The sequence below is a fragment of the Leptonychotes weddellii genome, chromosome 9, assembly GCF_054177405.1.
Source record: "Leptonychotes weddellii isolate Sample4059 chromosome 9, ASM5417740v2, whole genome shotgun sequence".
Lineage (NCBI taxonomy): Eukaryota > Metazoa > Chordata > Mammalia > Carnivora > Phocidae > Leptonychotes > Leptonychotes weddellii.
The window spans coordinates 107,077,326-107,093,147 of NC_138377.1; the positions used below are offsets into that span (position 1 = coordinate 107,077,326).

The 15,822-nt window shown below is 40.4% G+C and overlaps 2 protein-coding genes and 1 long non-coding RNA gene across 4 annotated transcripts in view; all 3 read left to right on the plus strand.

Moving 5' to 3' along the window:
* Positions 1 to 15,822, plus strand: part of LOC115939458 (uncharacterized) — a 185,639-nt gene that overhangs the window by 80,120 nt on the left and 89,697 nt on the right. The window lies entirely within an intron of this gene.
* SNURF (SNRPN upstream open reading frame) overlaps positions 1 to 15,822 on the plus strand; it is a 16,358-nt gene continuing 536 nt past the window's right edge. The window contains exons 1-3 of one of the 2 annotated variants that reach the window (XM_006729436.3): positions 1 to 159; positions 9,478 to 9,573; positions 15,405 to 15,557. In XM_006729436.3, coding sequence (XP_006729499.1) covers positions 146 to 159; positions 9,478 to 9,573; positions 15,405 to 15,510 — 216 coding nt within the window. In that variant the 5' untranslated portion in view covers positions 1 to 145 and the 3' untranslated portion in view covers positions 15,511 to 15,557. The remainder of the gene's footprint in view (positions 160 to 9,477; positions 9,574 to 15,404; positions 15,558 to 15,822) is intronic. The other variant, XM_031023865.2, reaches the window with a different exon arrangement.
* Positions 15,430 to 15,822, plus strand: part of SNRPN (small nuclear ribonucleoprotein polypeptide N) — a 16,882-nt gene continuing 16,489 nt past the window's right edge. The window contains exon 1 of the mRNA XM_081831496.1: positions 15,430 to 15,557. The gene's annotated coding sequence lies outside the window, so the exon portion shown is untranslated. The remainder of the gene's footprint in view (positions 15,558 to 15,822) is intronic.

The following is a 15,822-nucleotide window of genomic DNA, read 5'->3' on the forward strand; positions in this document are numbered from 1 at the left end:
CAGCCAAAGCCGGAGGGGAGGTTTGCTGCGCATGCGCATGTGGAACTGGTGTGATTAGTTGGTGTTGCTGCAGTGACTCAAGCGCAGAGTGGAGTGGTCGCCGGAGATGCCTGACGGTCTGTACTGAGGAGCGGCTAGCAGCGCGATGGAGCGGGCCAGGTTAGCTGTGTGGATCTCTTCCCTTAGAGACAGCCTGAGGAATAGTCATTTTTGTTTGTTCAGTGTTCCAAGTTCGTAGAATTTAAAGTATTGGTGTATATAGTGGGAATCTGGCTCTAAAGTTCGTTGTTCTGGAGAATTGAATGGTACACTTTTGAAGGTTTGGGGATTGGTTGGACCTCCCTGGACGATACTCTGACCGTGCCGTGTCATATTGCAGCCGGTATATGCCACTGTATTGTGTCCCATCAGATCCATTCTAGAGTGGCCCTTTGTCCTTGAGATATGAGGCCATGACTGTGGTTGAGGAGGGTATATTGTGATGGCTGTGGTGCGAAAGGCAGGGGAAGGTACGATGGGGTGGGATCAGTGGGGAATCCACAGTACCAAGGAGGGGGTGACAGGGTAGGGCATCGGGTATTGGTGACCGTGGTATCTGGGGGTAGCAGGGTGGCTGAAGTGGTGATAAGGAGGGGTCTTGAGGGTGAGGTGTCCACTATGATGTGATCATGTTGTAGCAATGGTGTCCGCCATGGTGGTGGTGGGAGGGAGTAGAGGGTAGGCTGTTCTTGGTTGTGATGGTAGTGAGGGGGTAGCCACGGTGGCCGTGCTGGTGGTTTGGGGGTCAACAAGGTGGCCACTGTGGCAGTGATACGGAAGAGATGGCAGGGTGACTAGCAAGGTGATCATGGTGGCCATGGTTTGGGGGGAGGCAGCAAAGTGACCGTCATGGTGGTGGTAGGGAGGGGCGGAGGTGGTAAGGGGCAGTGGGGGTGGCTGCCATGGCGGTGTTTGGGAGGGGGGTGGCAGGGAGGCCACCGTGAGGGTGCTACAAAGAGGGTGGCACGGTGAAAGGGGTGACCCACCTTGGATATGGTATGTGTGGGGCGGTGAGGCAGCCATGATGGTGGTGACGGGAGGGGCGATCAGGTGGTGGTGGGGGCAGTCATGGTGGTGTGTGGGAACCTTGGAAGAGTGGCCGCCATGGTGGTGGTTGAATGAACGCAGTAAAAGGCGGCGAAGGCAGTGGATCTGTAGTCTGGTAGTGGGCTGTTGGAAGGGGCAGCGAGTGGTCTACAACCCTTAGTTTGAGGGAAAGGGGAGACCGTTCATTTGTTCTCTAATCTGAGGCGGTCTAAAGAGTTTATTTTAGGGCGAACCTATCCATTACTCATCTGAAGGGATAGCTGCACAAATGTTTGTCTTTAGATATTTTACTCCTTCATAATTCCTCGCTTTTGTGGTTTTGGTGTAAGATTAGGGATATGGTGTGCAGAGTTTGCTTTATGAACTTGTGAGAGTCGTACCAGGTTCTGGGATGTAACACTGCAGAGGCGTGTCTTGTTTGCACTGATTTTTCCTGTATTCGGAATAAGGTTTTCAGCGGTCCGCTGCCGCGTCACGACCATTGTGCGGCTCGCCAAAGATGGCTGCCGCTGCAGATGTGCGGATCTGCGCAGGCGTGACAGGGTTGGGGGCAGCCTACCCCTCCCCAAGTGCCGCAGTGGGGGAAGGGTAGTCTATGCAGCTTCTCCCAGGCGGCAATTTCGGCGGCACCTTCAAAGCGCAGTGCTGAGGGGAGGAGGCAGGCAACGTGGGCAAGCTGCCCCTCCCCAAAGTGCCGCAGTGGGGAAGGGTGCGGGATTTTGGGTGCGCAGGCGCAACTGGGAAGACACTGTCTCCGCCCGGCAATGGGGCGGGCATCAGGGGAGGGGGTTTGCGCAGCATCCGCTTGGTGGGGCTGGCAGCTACCCCCCCTTCACCTGTCTGCTGTAACGGCTGCTCCTGCCCTCTTGTGCTGCAGTGCATGGAGGGAAGGAAGACGTGGATTTGCTGAGCTTGTACCTTGGTCCGCCCCTTGCCCATAGGGGGCAACGGGGCAAAGGATTTGTACGTTCTATGCCTGCCTAGACTGGCAGCCATGCTGTGCCCCTACTTTTCTGTTGCGCCGCAGAAGGGAGAGATGGGGGCCTGCAGGCAGGGCAAGAAAGGCGAAGTCATCCCATGATCCACAGTGCTATTACTAAAGGCAGCCTCTATCAATGGTGCTGATTTTAAATGTTTTCTGACTTACAGAGGTCCACCTTTTCATTTTTATAGATTCCCTAGGTTGTATTATGAGCGGTCTCTTAATATTCAAAGGGGATTCAGTAACCCTTTAGAAAACCCCTTATTACATTTGATTTCCACTTTACAGATTCGATAATTGCACAACTGCATCACCTTTAAGAGTGTCGTATTTTTTAATCTGTGGATGTTCTTTTTGTGATGCGGCCTTTATATACCGTTTCCTTAAATCGGGGATCAGGGCTCCTGCAGGGTTTTTAGGAGCTGAGACCTATAAGTTTTCTTTGCTGAAGGGGAGCAGAACAGAGAATCAGAAAAGTAGAATGCTAGACGGCTGTAAGTATATGTTGGATTAGGGAATTCTTGCCCTAGTCAGGTTTTTAAAGTGATGCTTTTGACCCATCATTTTGAAGTTGGACCTACTATGAAAATTTGGTGAGAAAATATAATTAAGAAAGTAACTATTCCAGTGTCCTGTATTCCACCTTTGAAGGGGACCATTTTCAAGGACTTTGTTTTTCTTTGCAGAATGTTGATGGGCTTGCCTTTTTTTTTTTTTTCCTCTCTATCACAAACAATATGGTGGTGCTAAATTGGAATGTAATTAAGGAAAACATAAACCCAGAAGACTTGGAAAGCTTTGTTGTGGAATTTTCTTTTGAGTAGTTTTAGAAATAGCAGGAGGCTGGAATTCTGTGATACTTACGGTTTGCTCATTTTTTCCTACTTGTATACACATACTGCTTCAAAGAATTATATTTTGCTTTAACTTCTGATCATTTTGGCTATTTGCAAAATGAGCGTGTATTATCCTGATCAGCCATTTTGTAGTTTGTCACGGAGACTCAGGATCTCAATATGGCGGATCCCTTTGGAAAGACCTCTGAGGTTTCAAGGTCTCTGCCCTGCCCACTGAATATTTGGCTTAGTAGCAGGGCTTTTTGAAAATGACGAGGCAGTGTGAACCCTTTCTGTGGTTTAGTGCAAGGAAACAGTCCAGGGATTGTTGTATTGCTATCTAAGGCAAGGTACTGTCTGGTTTGGGTTTATTCAGATTATTTTGTATTATATTGGTTTGCCCAGTGCATCTGTCACATGTCTCATTACTGAAATACTTTCCCCATATGTGGTGATGCTACATCTTTATTCCTGCCCTTTCCTCTGAATGTGCTCAGATTTGTTTTTTAAAAATTCCACATTTAATATGTCAAGGCCTCAAAGTTACTCTTTTTTTTAATTGGAGTTTTGTTGACACACAATGCTTCATTAGTTCCAAGTGCACAGCGTAGTGATTCAACAACTCTCTATGTTGTGCAGTGTTCATAAGTGTAGTTACCCTCTGTCACCATACAGTGCTGTTGAAATACATATCATTGACTATATTCTCTATTGCATTCCCCTCACTTACTCATTCCATATCTGGAAGCTTGCACCTCCCACTCCCCTTCACCTGTTTTGCCCCTCCTCCCCATTCTCCCCTCTGGTAACCACCAGTTTCATCTCTGTTCTTTTGGGTGTCTGTTTCTGTTTGGTTTTTTTTGTTTCTTCTTCTTCTTTTTTTTTGATTCCACATATAAGTGAAATAATAAGGTACTTGAATTTCTCTGACTTATTTCACTTAGCATAATACCCTTTCGGTCCATCCATCTTGTCAAAAATGGCAAAATTTTTTTTTATAGCTGAGTAATATTGTATTTATATACTGCATGTTTATCCATTCATCTATTGACAGACACATGGATAGTTGCTTTACTATCTTGGGTATTATACATAATGCTACAGTCAACCCAGGAGTACATGTATGTTTTTGAATTAGTGCTTTTGTTTTCTTTGGATAAATGATCAGAAGTGGAATTACTGGATCATGTGCTATTTCTATTTTTAATTTTTTGAGGAACCTATATACTGTTTTCCACAGTGATTGGACCAGTTTACATTTCTACCAAGAGTGCATGAGTTTCTTTTTTCCACATCCTCACAAAGAGTTATTTCTTGTCTTTTTGATACTAGCCATTCTGACTGGTATGAGGTGATATCTGACTGTGGTATTGATTTGCATTTTCCTGATGATTAGTGATATTGAGCGTCTTCTCATGTATTTGTTGGTGCTCTATATATCTTTGAAAAAAAAAATGTCTGTTCAGTTCCTCTGCCCATTTTTAATGGGATTTTTTTATTTGTGTGTGTGTGTGTGTGGGCATGTGTATGTATGTTATTTATATACTAACCCCTTATCAGATACATTAAATTATCAGATACATTACATTACGTTAACCCCTTATCAGATCTATCATTTGCAAATACTTTCTCCCATTCAGTAGGTTGCCTGTTTTTTGTTGGTGTTGTCCATTGCTGTGCAAAAGCTTTTTATTTTCATGTAGACCCTATAGTTTAATTGTTTTTGTTTCTCTTGCCAGAGGAGACCTCTATAGGAAAATTTTGCTAAGGCCAACATCTAATAAATTACTGCTTTTATTTTCTTTAAGGAGTTTTATGGTTTCAGGTCTCACATTTAGGTCTTTAATCCATTTGAGTTTACTTTGACATTGTACTCTGCTACTTAGCTATATTTAGAAGGAATCCTTGAATTAAGCAGGGTATGAGAATTGACTCAACATGACAGGGACAATGAGATTTTTTGTCTTTCTTCAGTGTACATTAGGATTTTATTGCTGGTCTCCTTAGCCCCTTCCACTTGTGTGGCCCAGATCCAGAAAGCTTAAGAGTTGTTGATGGTTAAGGTTGTCTCTCTCACTAACAAAGGTTGTATAAGGGAGTCATTTCTTTTGCCTTCTAGTTCCTGAATGCTGGCTGGCTTAGAAATTTCTTTTTGATGGTTCGACAGGTTTTGGTTTAGAGGCACTGATTTTCTCATGATTATGGGAAGATCTGTAGACTGAGATTACCTCACATTTTCTTTTTTTATTTTTCATTCTTGAGATCTTAGTAGTTGAATTTTTATTAGGTTTTTTGGGCAGGATGTAAGGGATATTATATATTTGACAGAATGTTAGGCTATTTGGAAAACATTGTGTGATCTCATCCTTGTTGCTTCTCATTGTATTTCCAAATTAGTATTATTTTTTTAATGAAAGTAATTTTGGAGCAAAAAAATTAACATTATGCACATACAACTTTTTCCATTAACTTTTTAAAGTATGTTCTATGCCCAATGTGGGGCTTGAACTCACAACCCTGAAATCGAGTCACATGCTCCACCGACTGAGCCAACAAACCCCATCTTTTTTTCCTTTATTGTTTACTTATTTGTTTAAGATTTTATTTTTAAGTAATCTCTACACCCAATGTGGGGCTTGAACCCACAACCCTGAGATCAAGAGTTGCATGCTTCATTGAATGAGTCAGCCAGGCACCTCTCTATTTTTCCTTTAAATGCTTATTTTCTGAAAGCTGGTTTCTAGGTTGTGAATGCAGTAGGAAGATTATAAACCCACATGTATGTATATTTAGAACAAACTTCCTATATTGTGAAAACAGTACTGCTCCTTGATTTTACATGGAGCTTTAAGTTTCTCTTAAAGATTTTGTTTATTTGACAGAGAGAGACACAGTGAGAGAGGGAGCACAAGCAGGGAAAGGGGAGAGGGAGAAGCAGGCTTCCCACAGAACGGGGAGCCCGATGCGGGGCTCAATTCCAGGATCCTGGGATCATGACCTGAGCCGAAGGCAGACGCGTAACGACTGAGCCACCTAGGCACCCCATACATGTAGCTTTAAAAATGGATTTAGAAAATTGAATAATTTTGTGTGCTGTTTCATTTCTCCCATGAACTCAGACTTTTTCATACTGCGCAACTGCTGTGAAGGGATAAAGGAACTGAAGATTTTTGTTTATTTTTATTTTTTGGTAATGCGGTATTTTCAATTATACTATTAGATTAATCATAATTGATGGTCTATGACATAGAGGTCTATGATAGTTCTTTTTATTATATAATTTTAATATAATATTAACAAATATATTTGTGAACCATGTTTCATCGATAAATACTTCATTCCATTTTGGCACTGAATGACATTCCATTGTATTGAATGTACCATACTGCACCATATTTGGTTTATCCATTTTTTAGTGGTTGTACTTTGGGTTGTTTCTGCTTTTTGGCTCTTAAGATTAAAGCTGCTAGGAACATTCACACTCAAGTTTATATGATTTTGTTTTTTTTTTACTCCCTCTTGGTGTTCACTTCGGCAGCACATATATTTTACTTCCTCTAGGAGTTGAATTAGTGTCAAATGCTAAACTATGTGGTTCACATTTTTAGGAAGTGTCAGAGGCTACACCATTTCACATTCCCACTACCAGTTTCTCCACCTCCTCCTCCACTCCGGAGGTGTGAAGTAGTAAGTTTGTAGTTTTTATTTGCATTTCCCTAATGACTATACTGATATTAAATATCTTTTTTTGTGCTGATATAAATTTGTATGTCTGTGGAAAGTAATCTGTTCCAATCTTTCACCCATTGTTAAGTGGAGTTTTTTCATTTTATTATTGAGTTGTAAGCGTTTTTGAGCTGTGTGAATTGCAAATATTTTCTCCCATTTGGCCAGTTACATTTTCACTTTCTTAATAGTGTCCTTTGAAGCAAATACGTATTTTACTTTTGATGAAATCCAATTTATGGATTCCTTTCTCTGGTGCTTCAGGTATCTAGGAAACCATTGCCTAATCAAAGGTCAAGGAGATTAGCAAATTATATACTTTTATGATTTAAAAATCTGTTATGTACATTTGTGATTTTTAAATGATTTCTTTTTTTTTTTTTAAGATTTTATTTATTTATTTGACAGAGAGAGTGAGAGAGCACAAGCAGGGGGAGCAGTAGAAGGAGAGGGAGAAGCAGGCTTCCCGCTGAGCAAGGAGCCCAGTGCGGAGCTCGATCCCAGGACTCTGGGATCATGACCTGAGCTGAAGGCAGACGCTTAACCATCTGAGCCACCCAGGCGCCCCTTAAATGATTTCTAATGCTTGATTGAAACACTAAAGTTTTTGAAGCAGTAAAGCAACTTGGGTTTATTGGAAAGCTATTTGATTGGGTTATTTTGCATAATCTAACATGAATTTGAAAATAGCAAGGGTTCAAAGAATGAGTTTTGGGGATGCTTCCTTGAATTCTGCCCTGGAGGGAGGGGAGCCTAGGTGGCTCAGTCGGTGAAGTGGCTGCCTTCAGCTCAGGTTGTGATCTCAGGGTCCTGGGATCCAGCCCCATGTTGGGCTCTCTGCTCAGCGGGGAGCCTGTTTCTCCCTCTCCCTCTGTCTACTGCTCTGCCTACTTGTGCTCGCGCTCTGTCAAATAAATAAAATATTTTAAAAAATGAATTCTGCCCTGGAAATATTACATTGCATGATTTTTGTAAACTGCTTTTCTTCTAGCCTCTCTGATTAGCATTGTTAAATTGCAGTTGTAAGAGTGATTCCTGTAGTGGGGCGCCTGGGTGGCTCAGTTGGTTAAGCGACTGCCTTCGGCTCGGGTCATGATCCTGGAGTCCTGGGATTGAGTCCCGCATCGGGCTCCCTGCTCGGCGGGGAGCCTGCTTCTCCCTCTGACCCTCCCCCCTCTCATGTGCTCTCTGTCTCTCTCATTCTCTCTGTCTCAAATAAATAAATAAAATCTTTAAAAAAAAAAAAAAACAAAACTTTAAAAAAAAAAAAAAAAAGAGTGATTCCTATAGTTTCTAACGTGGATGACCCAGGTGGGAGATTACATGCTCAGATCCCTTGAGCAGCCATTTTGTGAGCTGTTCTGCAGATCATAAGATGGTGGTAGCTATGTTGGTTTTATGTATTTTTTGTTTAAGCATCCCTTTTATTTCTTGTTTTACAAATCCTAGGAAAACAACATTTGCACAGGAGGTTGCTTAAGTAGAAATTTTATAATTTAAACTTTATGCTTTATTCCATTATACTAGAAGATCTGTCCTAATAAAATATTTTCAAACCAGGGACACATGGGTGGCTCAGTCAGTTAAGCCTCTGCCTTCAACTCAGGTCATGATCTCAGGATCCTGGGATCAAGCCCCTCGTCCGACTCCCTTCTCAGAGGGAATCTGCTTCTCCCTCTCCCTGTGCCTACCTCCCTCCCCTGCCCCCCGCCCCCGCCCCCCCCGCCGCTCCCGCTTGCTCTCTCAAATAAATTAAAAATATCATTAAAAATATTTCAAACCAGTTTTGGAATCTAACCAAACCATCAATTTTTTGAGGGTATGTAGGTATGGGTAGTAGGTTAGTGCATATAAGTATATCTCTGTAAATGTATAGCTTTATGTCTGCATAATATAAAAATAAGTGGAAATATTTTCTTTTTGCTTAATTCTCTGATATATCCCACCCCCCCAGTTTTCTGATGTTAGGGGGCTTTTTCTTTTTTTGTAAGATTTTATTTATTAATTTGGCACAGAGAGAGAGAGAACAAGCACGGGGAGCAGCAGAGGGAGAAGCAGGTTCCCCACTGAACATGGAGCCTGATGTGGGGCCCAATCCCATGACCTGAGCCGAAGGCAGACACCCAACCAGCTGAGCCATCCAGGCACCCCCAGGGGGCTTCTTTTTTCTTTTCTTTTCTTTTTTTTTTTAACAAATTTATTTGTTAGAGAGGGAGGGAGAGAAAAAGAGAGGGTGTTTATGAGTCGGGTGGGGGGAGAGAAACTCAAACCGACTGCCTGCTGAGCACAGAGCCCAACATGGGGCTCCATCTCACCAACCTGAGATCATGACCTGAGCCCAAACGGAGAGTCAGATGCTCAGCTGACTGAGACACCCAAGTGACCTGATGTTAGGGGTTTCAAAAGGGAGAAAGTGGTTTTAGGATAGATCCTGACTATTGGAGGATATTTTCATTAAAATTTTGCCATGTTTCTTTTCTACCACTTTTACTGAGATACAATTGACTTACATTACTATTGTACCTTGTTTTAATTATATTATAAGCACTTTAAAAATTCCATTATATTAATATAGTTCTACATACAGCCTTCAGGGGCGCCTTGGTGGCTCAGTCAGTTAAGCCAAGGCTTCAGCTCGGGTCATGGTCCTGGAGTCCAGGGATCAAATCCCACATCAGGCTCCGTGCCCAGTGAGGAGTCTGCTTCTCCCTCTGCCCTTCACCCTGCTTATGCTCTCTCACTCGCAAATAAATAAATAAAATATTTAAAAATAAATACAGCCTTTAAATAAGTGGTTATTTTAAAGTTGATGAAGTCTTACAAAATAAATTTCTCTTTCTGCTTCAGGGACCGCTTACACCTGAGACGGACTACGGAACAGCACGTACCAGAGGTGGAAGTCCAAGTCAAACGTAGAAGGACAGCCTCACTGAGCAACCAAGAGTGAGTATAGTCTGGGTTGAGAATCAATTTAGTTTAGAATTCTTGTTCAAAGTTGAATAGAGTATCATGCAATGAGGGGTACTGAAATGAATTTAATTAATGAAAGAAACCTATGCTTATAATATAGAAGATAATGCAAAACAGTTGAATCAACCTTAATCAGGTAGTACTAACATGTTAAATTTTAGTAAAATGCATTTTTTCCCAAATGTGTAGGTGAGTTTTATCAATAAAATTCTACATCCCTCAAATTTGATATTTATATAATTTCTGTTTTATGTTACTAAATCACTTCTATGTTTGCAAAATTTTTTATTCATTGACTGAATGCTAATTTATGTATTCACACATATGCTGCATTATTCAGATTTTTATTTTTGGTTAATACATTTATCCAATTAAAAACTTGAAATGTGGGGCACTGGGTGGCTCAGTTGGTTAAGCGACTGCCTTCTGCTCTGGTCATGATCCCAGAGTCCTGGGATCTAGCTCCGCAACGGGCTCCCTGCTCAGTGGGGAGCCTGCTTCTCCCTCTTCCTCTGCTGCTTCTGCTCTCTCACTCATGCTCTCTCTCTCAAATAAATAAATAAATAAAATCTTAAAAAAAAACCTTGAAATGTATACATTTGTTCCTCTCTTTACATAGGATATCTACACAGAGGTACACTTTTATTTTTTTTAAAATTTTTAAAGATTTAATTATTCCTTTTAGGGAGAGAGAGAGTGTGAAATCAAGCTGGGGGAAGGGCAGAGGGGGAGAGAGAGAGAGAGAATCTGCAGCAGATTCCCCACCAAGCATGGAGCCTGATGCAGGGCTCCATCCCAGGACCCCAGATCCTGATCGAAGCCAAAATCAAGAGTCAGACACCTAACCAACTGAGCCACCCAGGCACCCCCACGCACTTTTAAATTTAGGTTTCCAGAAGGGTGATTTTAATACAAAATATACCAACATTTTTAATTACATGATACATACGTAGTATTTATTAGATCTTGCATTTTGTTATTATCACAAATCATGACAGAATCAGTGGGTAGCATTTTTTTCCCTTTCCCAAAGCTGTTCTATTTGGTTATTTTCCAAAATTACAAATATTAAAAATACATGAATATCGTCTCTTTATAAAACACTTAATTTTGAGATAGAAAGTATCTACTTCAACTTACCATTGCCCTTCCCTCCCTAGAGATAATCCACAGGTATGTAGATGTCTATATTTTCAGACCTTTTCCTGTTCATTCATGTGTATGCACATGTGGAAGTGGGGAGAGGGAGAGGCATACTTGCAATCTCCTTTTTTTAATTTTAATTTTTTTAAAAGATTTTTATTTATTTGACAGAGAGAGACACAGCGAGAGAGGGAACACAAGCAGGGGGAGTGGGAGAGGGAGAAGCAGGCTTCCCGCGGGGCTCGCAGAGCAAGGAGCCCAATGCAGGGCTTGATCCCAGGACCCTCCCAGGACCTGGGGATCAAGGCTTAAAACTGAGCCACCCAGGCGCCCCTACTTGTGATCACTTTACATATGCGAGATTTATTGTTGTGCAACAATATGTCTTGGGGATCTTTCTATTTCAATGCATATAAATACCTCATTTATTTTATTTATTTATTTTTTAAATATTTTTATTTATTTATTTGACAGAGAGAAAGACAGCGAGAGAGGGAACACAAGCAGGGGGAGTGGGAGAGGGAGAAGCAGGCTTCCCATTGAGCAGGGAGCCCGATGCGGGGCTCGAACCCAGGACCCTGGGATCATGACCTGATGAGCCGAAGGCAGACGCTTAACGACTGAGCCACCCAGGCACCCCACCTCATTTATTTTACAGATTGTAGAATATGGGTGGTTTAATAACAGTTTCATTTATCAGTAGCTTACTGATTTGCATTTCTTTGCTCTTATCAACAAAGATAAGGGCAGTCAATTTGAAAGTTAATATTCTTTATTAATATTAATTATTTACATTTTATTTCAGTTCCTCAAATATAAAGCTTTTTTAAAAAACTGTTATAGTGGAGCCTGGGTGGCTCTGTCGGTTAAGCATCTGCCTTTGGCTCAGGTCATGATCTCAGGGTCCTGGGATCCAGCCCTGCATCTGGCTCTCTACTCAGAAGGGAGCCTGCTTCCCCTCTCTCTCTGCCTGCCTCTTTGCCTACTTGTGATCTTTCTTTGTCAAATAAATAAAGTCTTAAAAAAAAAATAAAGACGTTATAAAGTGGGGGTAGAATTTTGTCTTCTGTTTTTTGTTATTTGCTCATTTTACGTGGTAAAGTTGCAGTATATTCAGTTGCACATTTTAAATTACTGGTGAAGCCAACAATTTCCCCATTTTCCCTGTTTATTTATTCTTCTGAGCTCACTCTTTTATTACATTTTTATTTTGGGAATTTAAAAGAAGTATTTTGTGAATGGATATTCTGTGTAATTTGTTCTTTTTTAAAAAAGATTTATGTATTTGAGAGAGGGAGAGAGCACCAGCCATGTACAAGTGAGGGGGGGAGAGGGGAAGAGCAAGAGAGAATCTCAAGCAGATTCCCCACTGAGCATGGCACCCTAGCAGAGCTCAACCCCACAACCCTGAGATCATGACCTGAGCCAAAATCAAGAGTTTGGCCACTTAACTAACTGAGCCACCCAGTTGCCCCTATAATTTGTCCTTATAAAGGAGATACATAATAATGCAGCATATGTGTGAATACATAAATTAGCATTCGGTCAATGAATAAAAAATTTTGCAAACATAGAAGTGATTTAGTAACATAAAACAGAAATTATATAAATATCAAATTTGAGGGATGTAGAATTTTATTGATAAAACTCACCTACACATTTGGGAAAAAATGCATTTTACTAAAATTTAACATAAGTTAGTACTACCTGATTAAGGTTGATTCAACTGTTTTGCATTATCTTCTATATTATAAGCATAGGTTTCTTTCATTAATTAAATTCATTTCAGTATCCCTCATTGCATGATAAACTTTTTGCCATATTAATTTTCTTTTGTATGGTAATGTCTTTTGTAACTTAAAAGCGTTTAAAAGTGGCATTTTTACCCAGAATCTCTGGAAGTATCTTGAGTTTGTTTAGAGATTGTGATTGAGGTATGGGGGATTCTCTTGAGGGGAGGATCTTTTGTTAGTGGGTAATGGTTCTGTCATAGTTAAATTTTGTTAGAGCTTTTATCTTATGCAGGACCAGTGTGAACCAGCATAACAGGTAATCTCATTTTCTTTAAGACCTCTTTAGGTGTCATTTTCTTGTCCAAAGCTATGGAAACATTTTGTTGCGTTCAAAGAAGAAATAAGTTCATTTCCTGACCTCTGCTGTTTATATTACGTATAAATACTACAGGGTGCTAAATGGGCAGGGGAGTTTTGAGTTAGGGAAATAGTGTAATTTCCCCAGTCATTTATCTCCATTTTGAGAGTAAGTGGATTATAAAATGGGTAAGCAGTATTTGATACTCGCTAAGCCTTGCATACTGATACATATGCTCAGAATTCTCTCAGGATTGGGATAGTTAACAGTTAGTCTGTTTATTTTGATGATAATCCATCAATATCCCACATTTTCCCAAACCATAAGTGCTAAAAGTCAGTATTCCTGAGAAATTGTGTGGTACTGGTTCTAATGCTAATAAAGATTTGCTATTCATGTTCCATCCAAGATACAAAACAAAATTGAATAAAAACCAAAACGAAGCAGATGAAACCTCTCACAGACCAACAGTGATTGTTAATAGAAGCTCATTGGTTTTTATTCTTGGAATTGATGGTTATACCATCTTCCGATAGATCTATCAAGTAAATCAATTTTTGATCTTTGGGGCTGGTGAATGTCTTTCTTGTTTCTTGATGCATTGTAAATTTGAGAGAATTTGGAGATTGGGGCTGGAGAGTCTTCTGGAGAATCTATTTTATGCACCCTTTTATATGTCTTTCTAAATTATATTCTGCATTTTATGAACTGAATATTACATGTACTGCATTTTATTTTCTCCAGTTTTAGTTTAGTATGCAGCTGGGTTTCAGGTTAAACCCAAGAGGAACACTCCAGTAGGAGTTTAAGAGGGCCAAGGAATATATTTTTGTTTTCTCTGAAACACTTTTAGAACCATATTAGGTCAGACTCTTAGTTGCCATTTGGTAATAAAGGATTGGAACTAAGAATACCTAAATAAAAATGGGACAATTTAAAAAGCATGAGCAATGTAATGAAGACTCTTAATGGAGTTAGTGCAGTTTTGACATGTTAAGGGTACAGTCCCTCCTAAGATTACCCTCAAAACAGATACCAACTGCAAGCCCCAGAGTTTCTAGGCCACCTGCACTTCTCAGCATCTGGATAGAGATTCAAGGTTTCCACTATTTCCTCAGGTTCCATAATTTTCACAGCACTCAAGAAAAGCACTACACTTACTATTAAGTTTACTATAGGGGATACAGGTCAGGATAAGCCAAATGTAGAGACTTATAGGACAAGATCCATAACTTCATGTCCTTAGGTTGTAATACTCTCAGCTCATCAGTGTATGTATATCACCAAACAGGAAGCTCACCAGAACTTTGGGTGCTTTCTAGAGTTTTTTTTTTTAATATTTCATTTATTTATTTGAGAGAGAGAGAGAGAGCATGAGCAGGGGGGAGGGAGAAGCAGACTCCCTGCTGAGCCGGGAGCCCAGCATGGGGTTAGATCCCAGGACCCCAGGATCATGACTTGAGCTGAAGGCAGACGCTCAACCAACTGGGCCACCCAGGGACCCTGCCTTCTAGAGTTTTTATTAGGGTTTCATTATTTAAACATGATTGAATCATTGACCATGTGGTTGACCACGGGCCCCACACTCTAATCACATAGTTGGTCTTTGTGGCTTGGCCAGCCCCTGTCCTGAATAATCGTATTAGTGTTAACTCAGGTATGATCCAAGAGGCCACCAAGAATAACGAAGATACTGCTATCACTTGGTAAATTTGAGAATTTAGAGGTTACCTTCCATGAGCCATGGAGAAATTCCAACCTAATTCTTCTTATTTAACAGAATGTTAAAAATGCCATTTAAAAACTGTAGAAAAATAGTGGAATATCTTTTTTTCAGGCCCATTTCCAAATCTGCTATTGAGTAGTTTCATAAATAGACATGTATGTGTGTATATATATGCACACATACACACACTTAACAAGGGCTGAATTGCTGGTGATTTTTTTTTTTTTAATGCTTGTCTTGTTAGCCAGTAACATTTCCTATATCGTAATTTACAGAATCAGATTCACAGCCAGATTACTGATCCATACGGATATACTGAGGACTTTTGTCTGGAATTCCCTTCCAACTAATAGGTAGTCAGTTTATATAGTTTGAGAGCCTAAAATTCTGGGCTCTGGTAGTTCCTTGTTTCAGGTGGTTACTCCCTGGAGTATTTAGTATGGATAACAGCCTTAATATCTTGCTGGAAATGGCCTTAGCAAATGCCTCCCTCTTCTTGCTAAGGGTTAAAGAATTGTTTCCAGGTAGGATTGGAAAGTGAGTAATGCATATGGTTCTGATGGTTTTTCCACAGGGCTTTTTAAAACAAAAGAATTTTTTTTTATTTTAAAGTTTCTTGGGTAGTATCCCTAAAGTAGTAAGTATCCTTCTGTTCCTTGCACATTCTGTTGTCAGAGACTCCTATTTCTTCTTCCAGTCTCTTCACAAGGTAATGGGAAGCTCTCATCCTAATTGAGTCTCTCCTTAAATGTAAGGGTTTACACATTTTCTTTCATATTGTTACCCATATAGGAAAATCTCTTCTCATTTATATTCATTTTTACATATTGTGCTCTTGTCATAGGTGTCAGCTGTACCCAAGGCGATCTCAGCAGCAGCAAATACCTGTGGTGGATTTCCAGGCGGAACTGAGACAGGCATTCTTAGCTGAGACACCAAGAGGTGGTTAAAGCAGTATTGGAACATCCAGGTAGCTGATTTCCAAGTGAAAAAACAGGTTAGAACTGATTGAGTCATGGTTAGGAATAAATAAATAGTGTGTTTGGAGGTCACTTAATTACTTGAGATATGTTAAAATACATTTTTTTTCTTAAAAATTTCATAATTGAATTTAAATAAAAAAATTCATATAATCACATTGCAGAAAGATTAAAGAAGTAAAAGCAAGTAATAGGACCTTGGTCTTAACCCGACACTTAGTTTCCCAGTCATTTTAGTGCATGCTTTTTAGGTAGTTTATTTGTATCTAATTTCTATTGGTT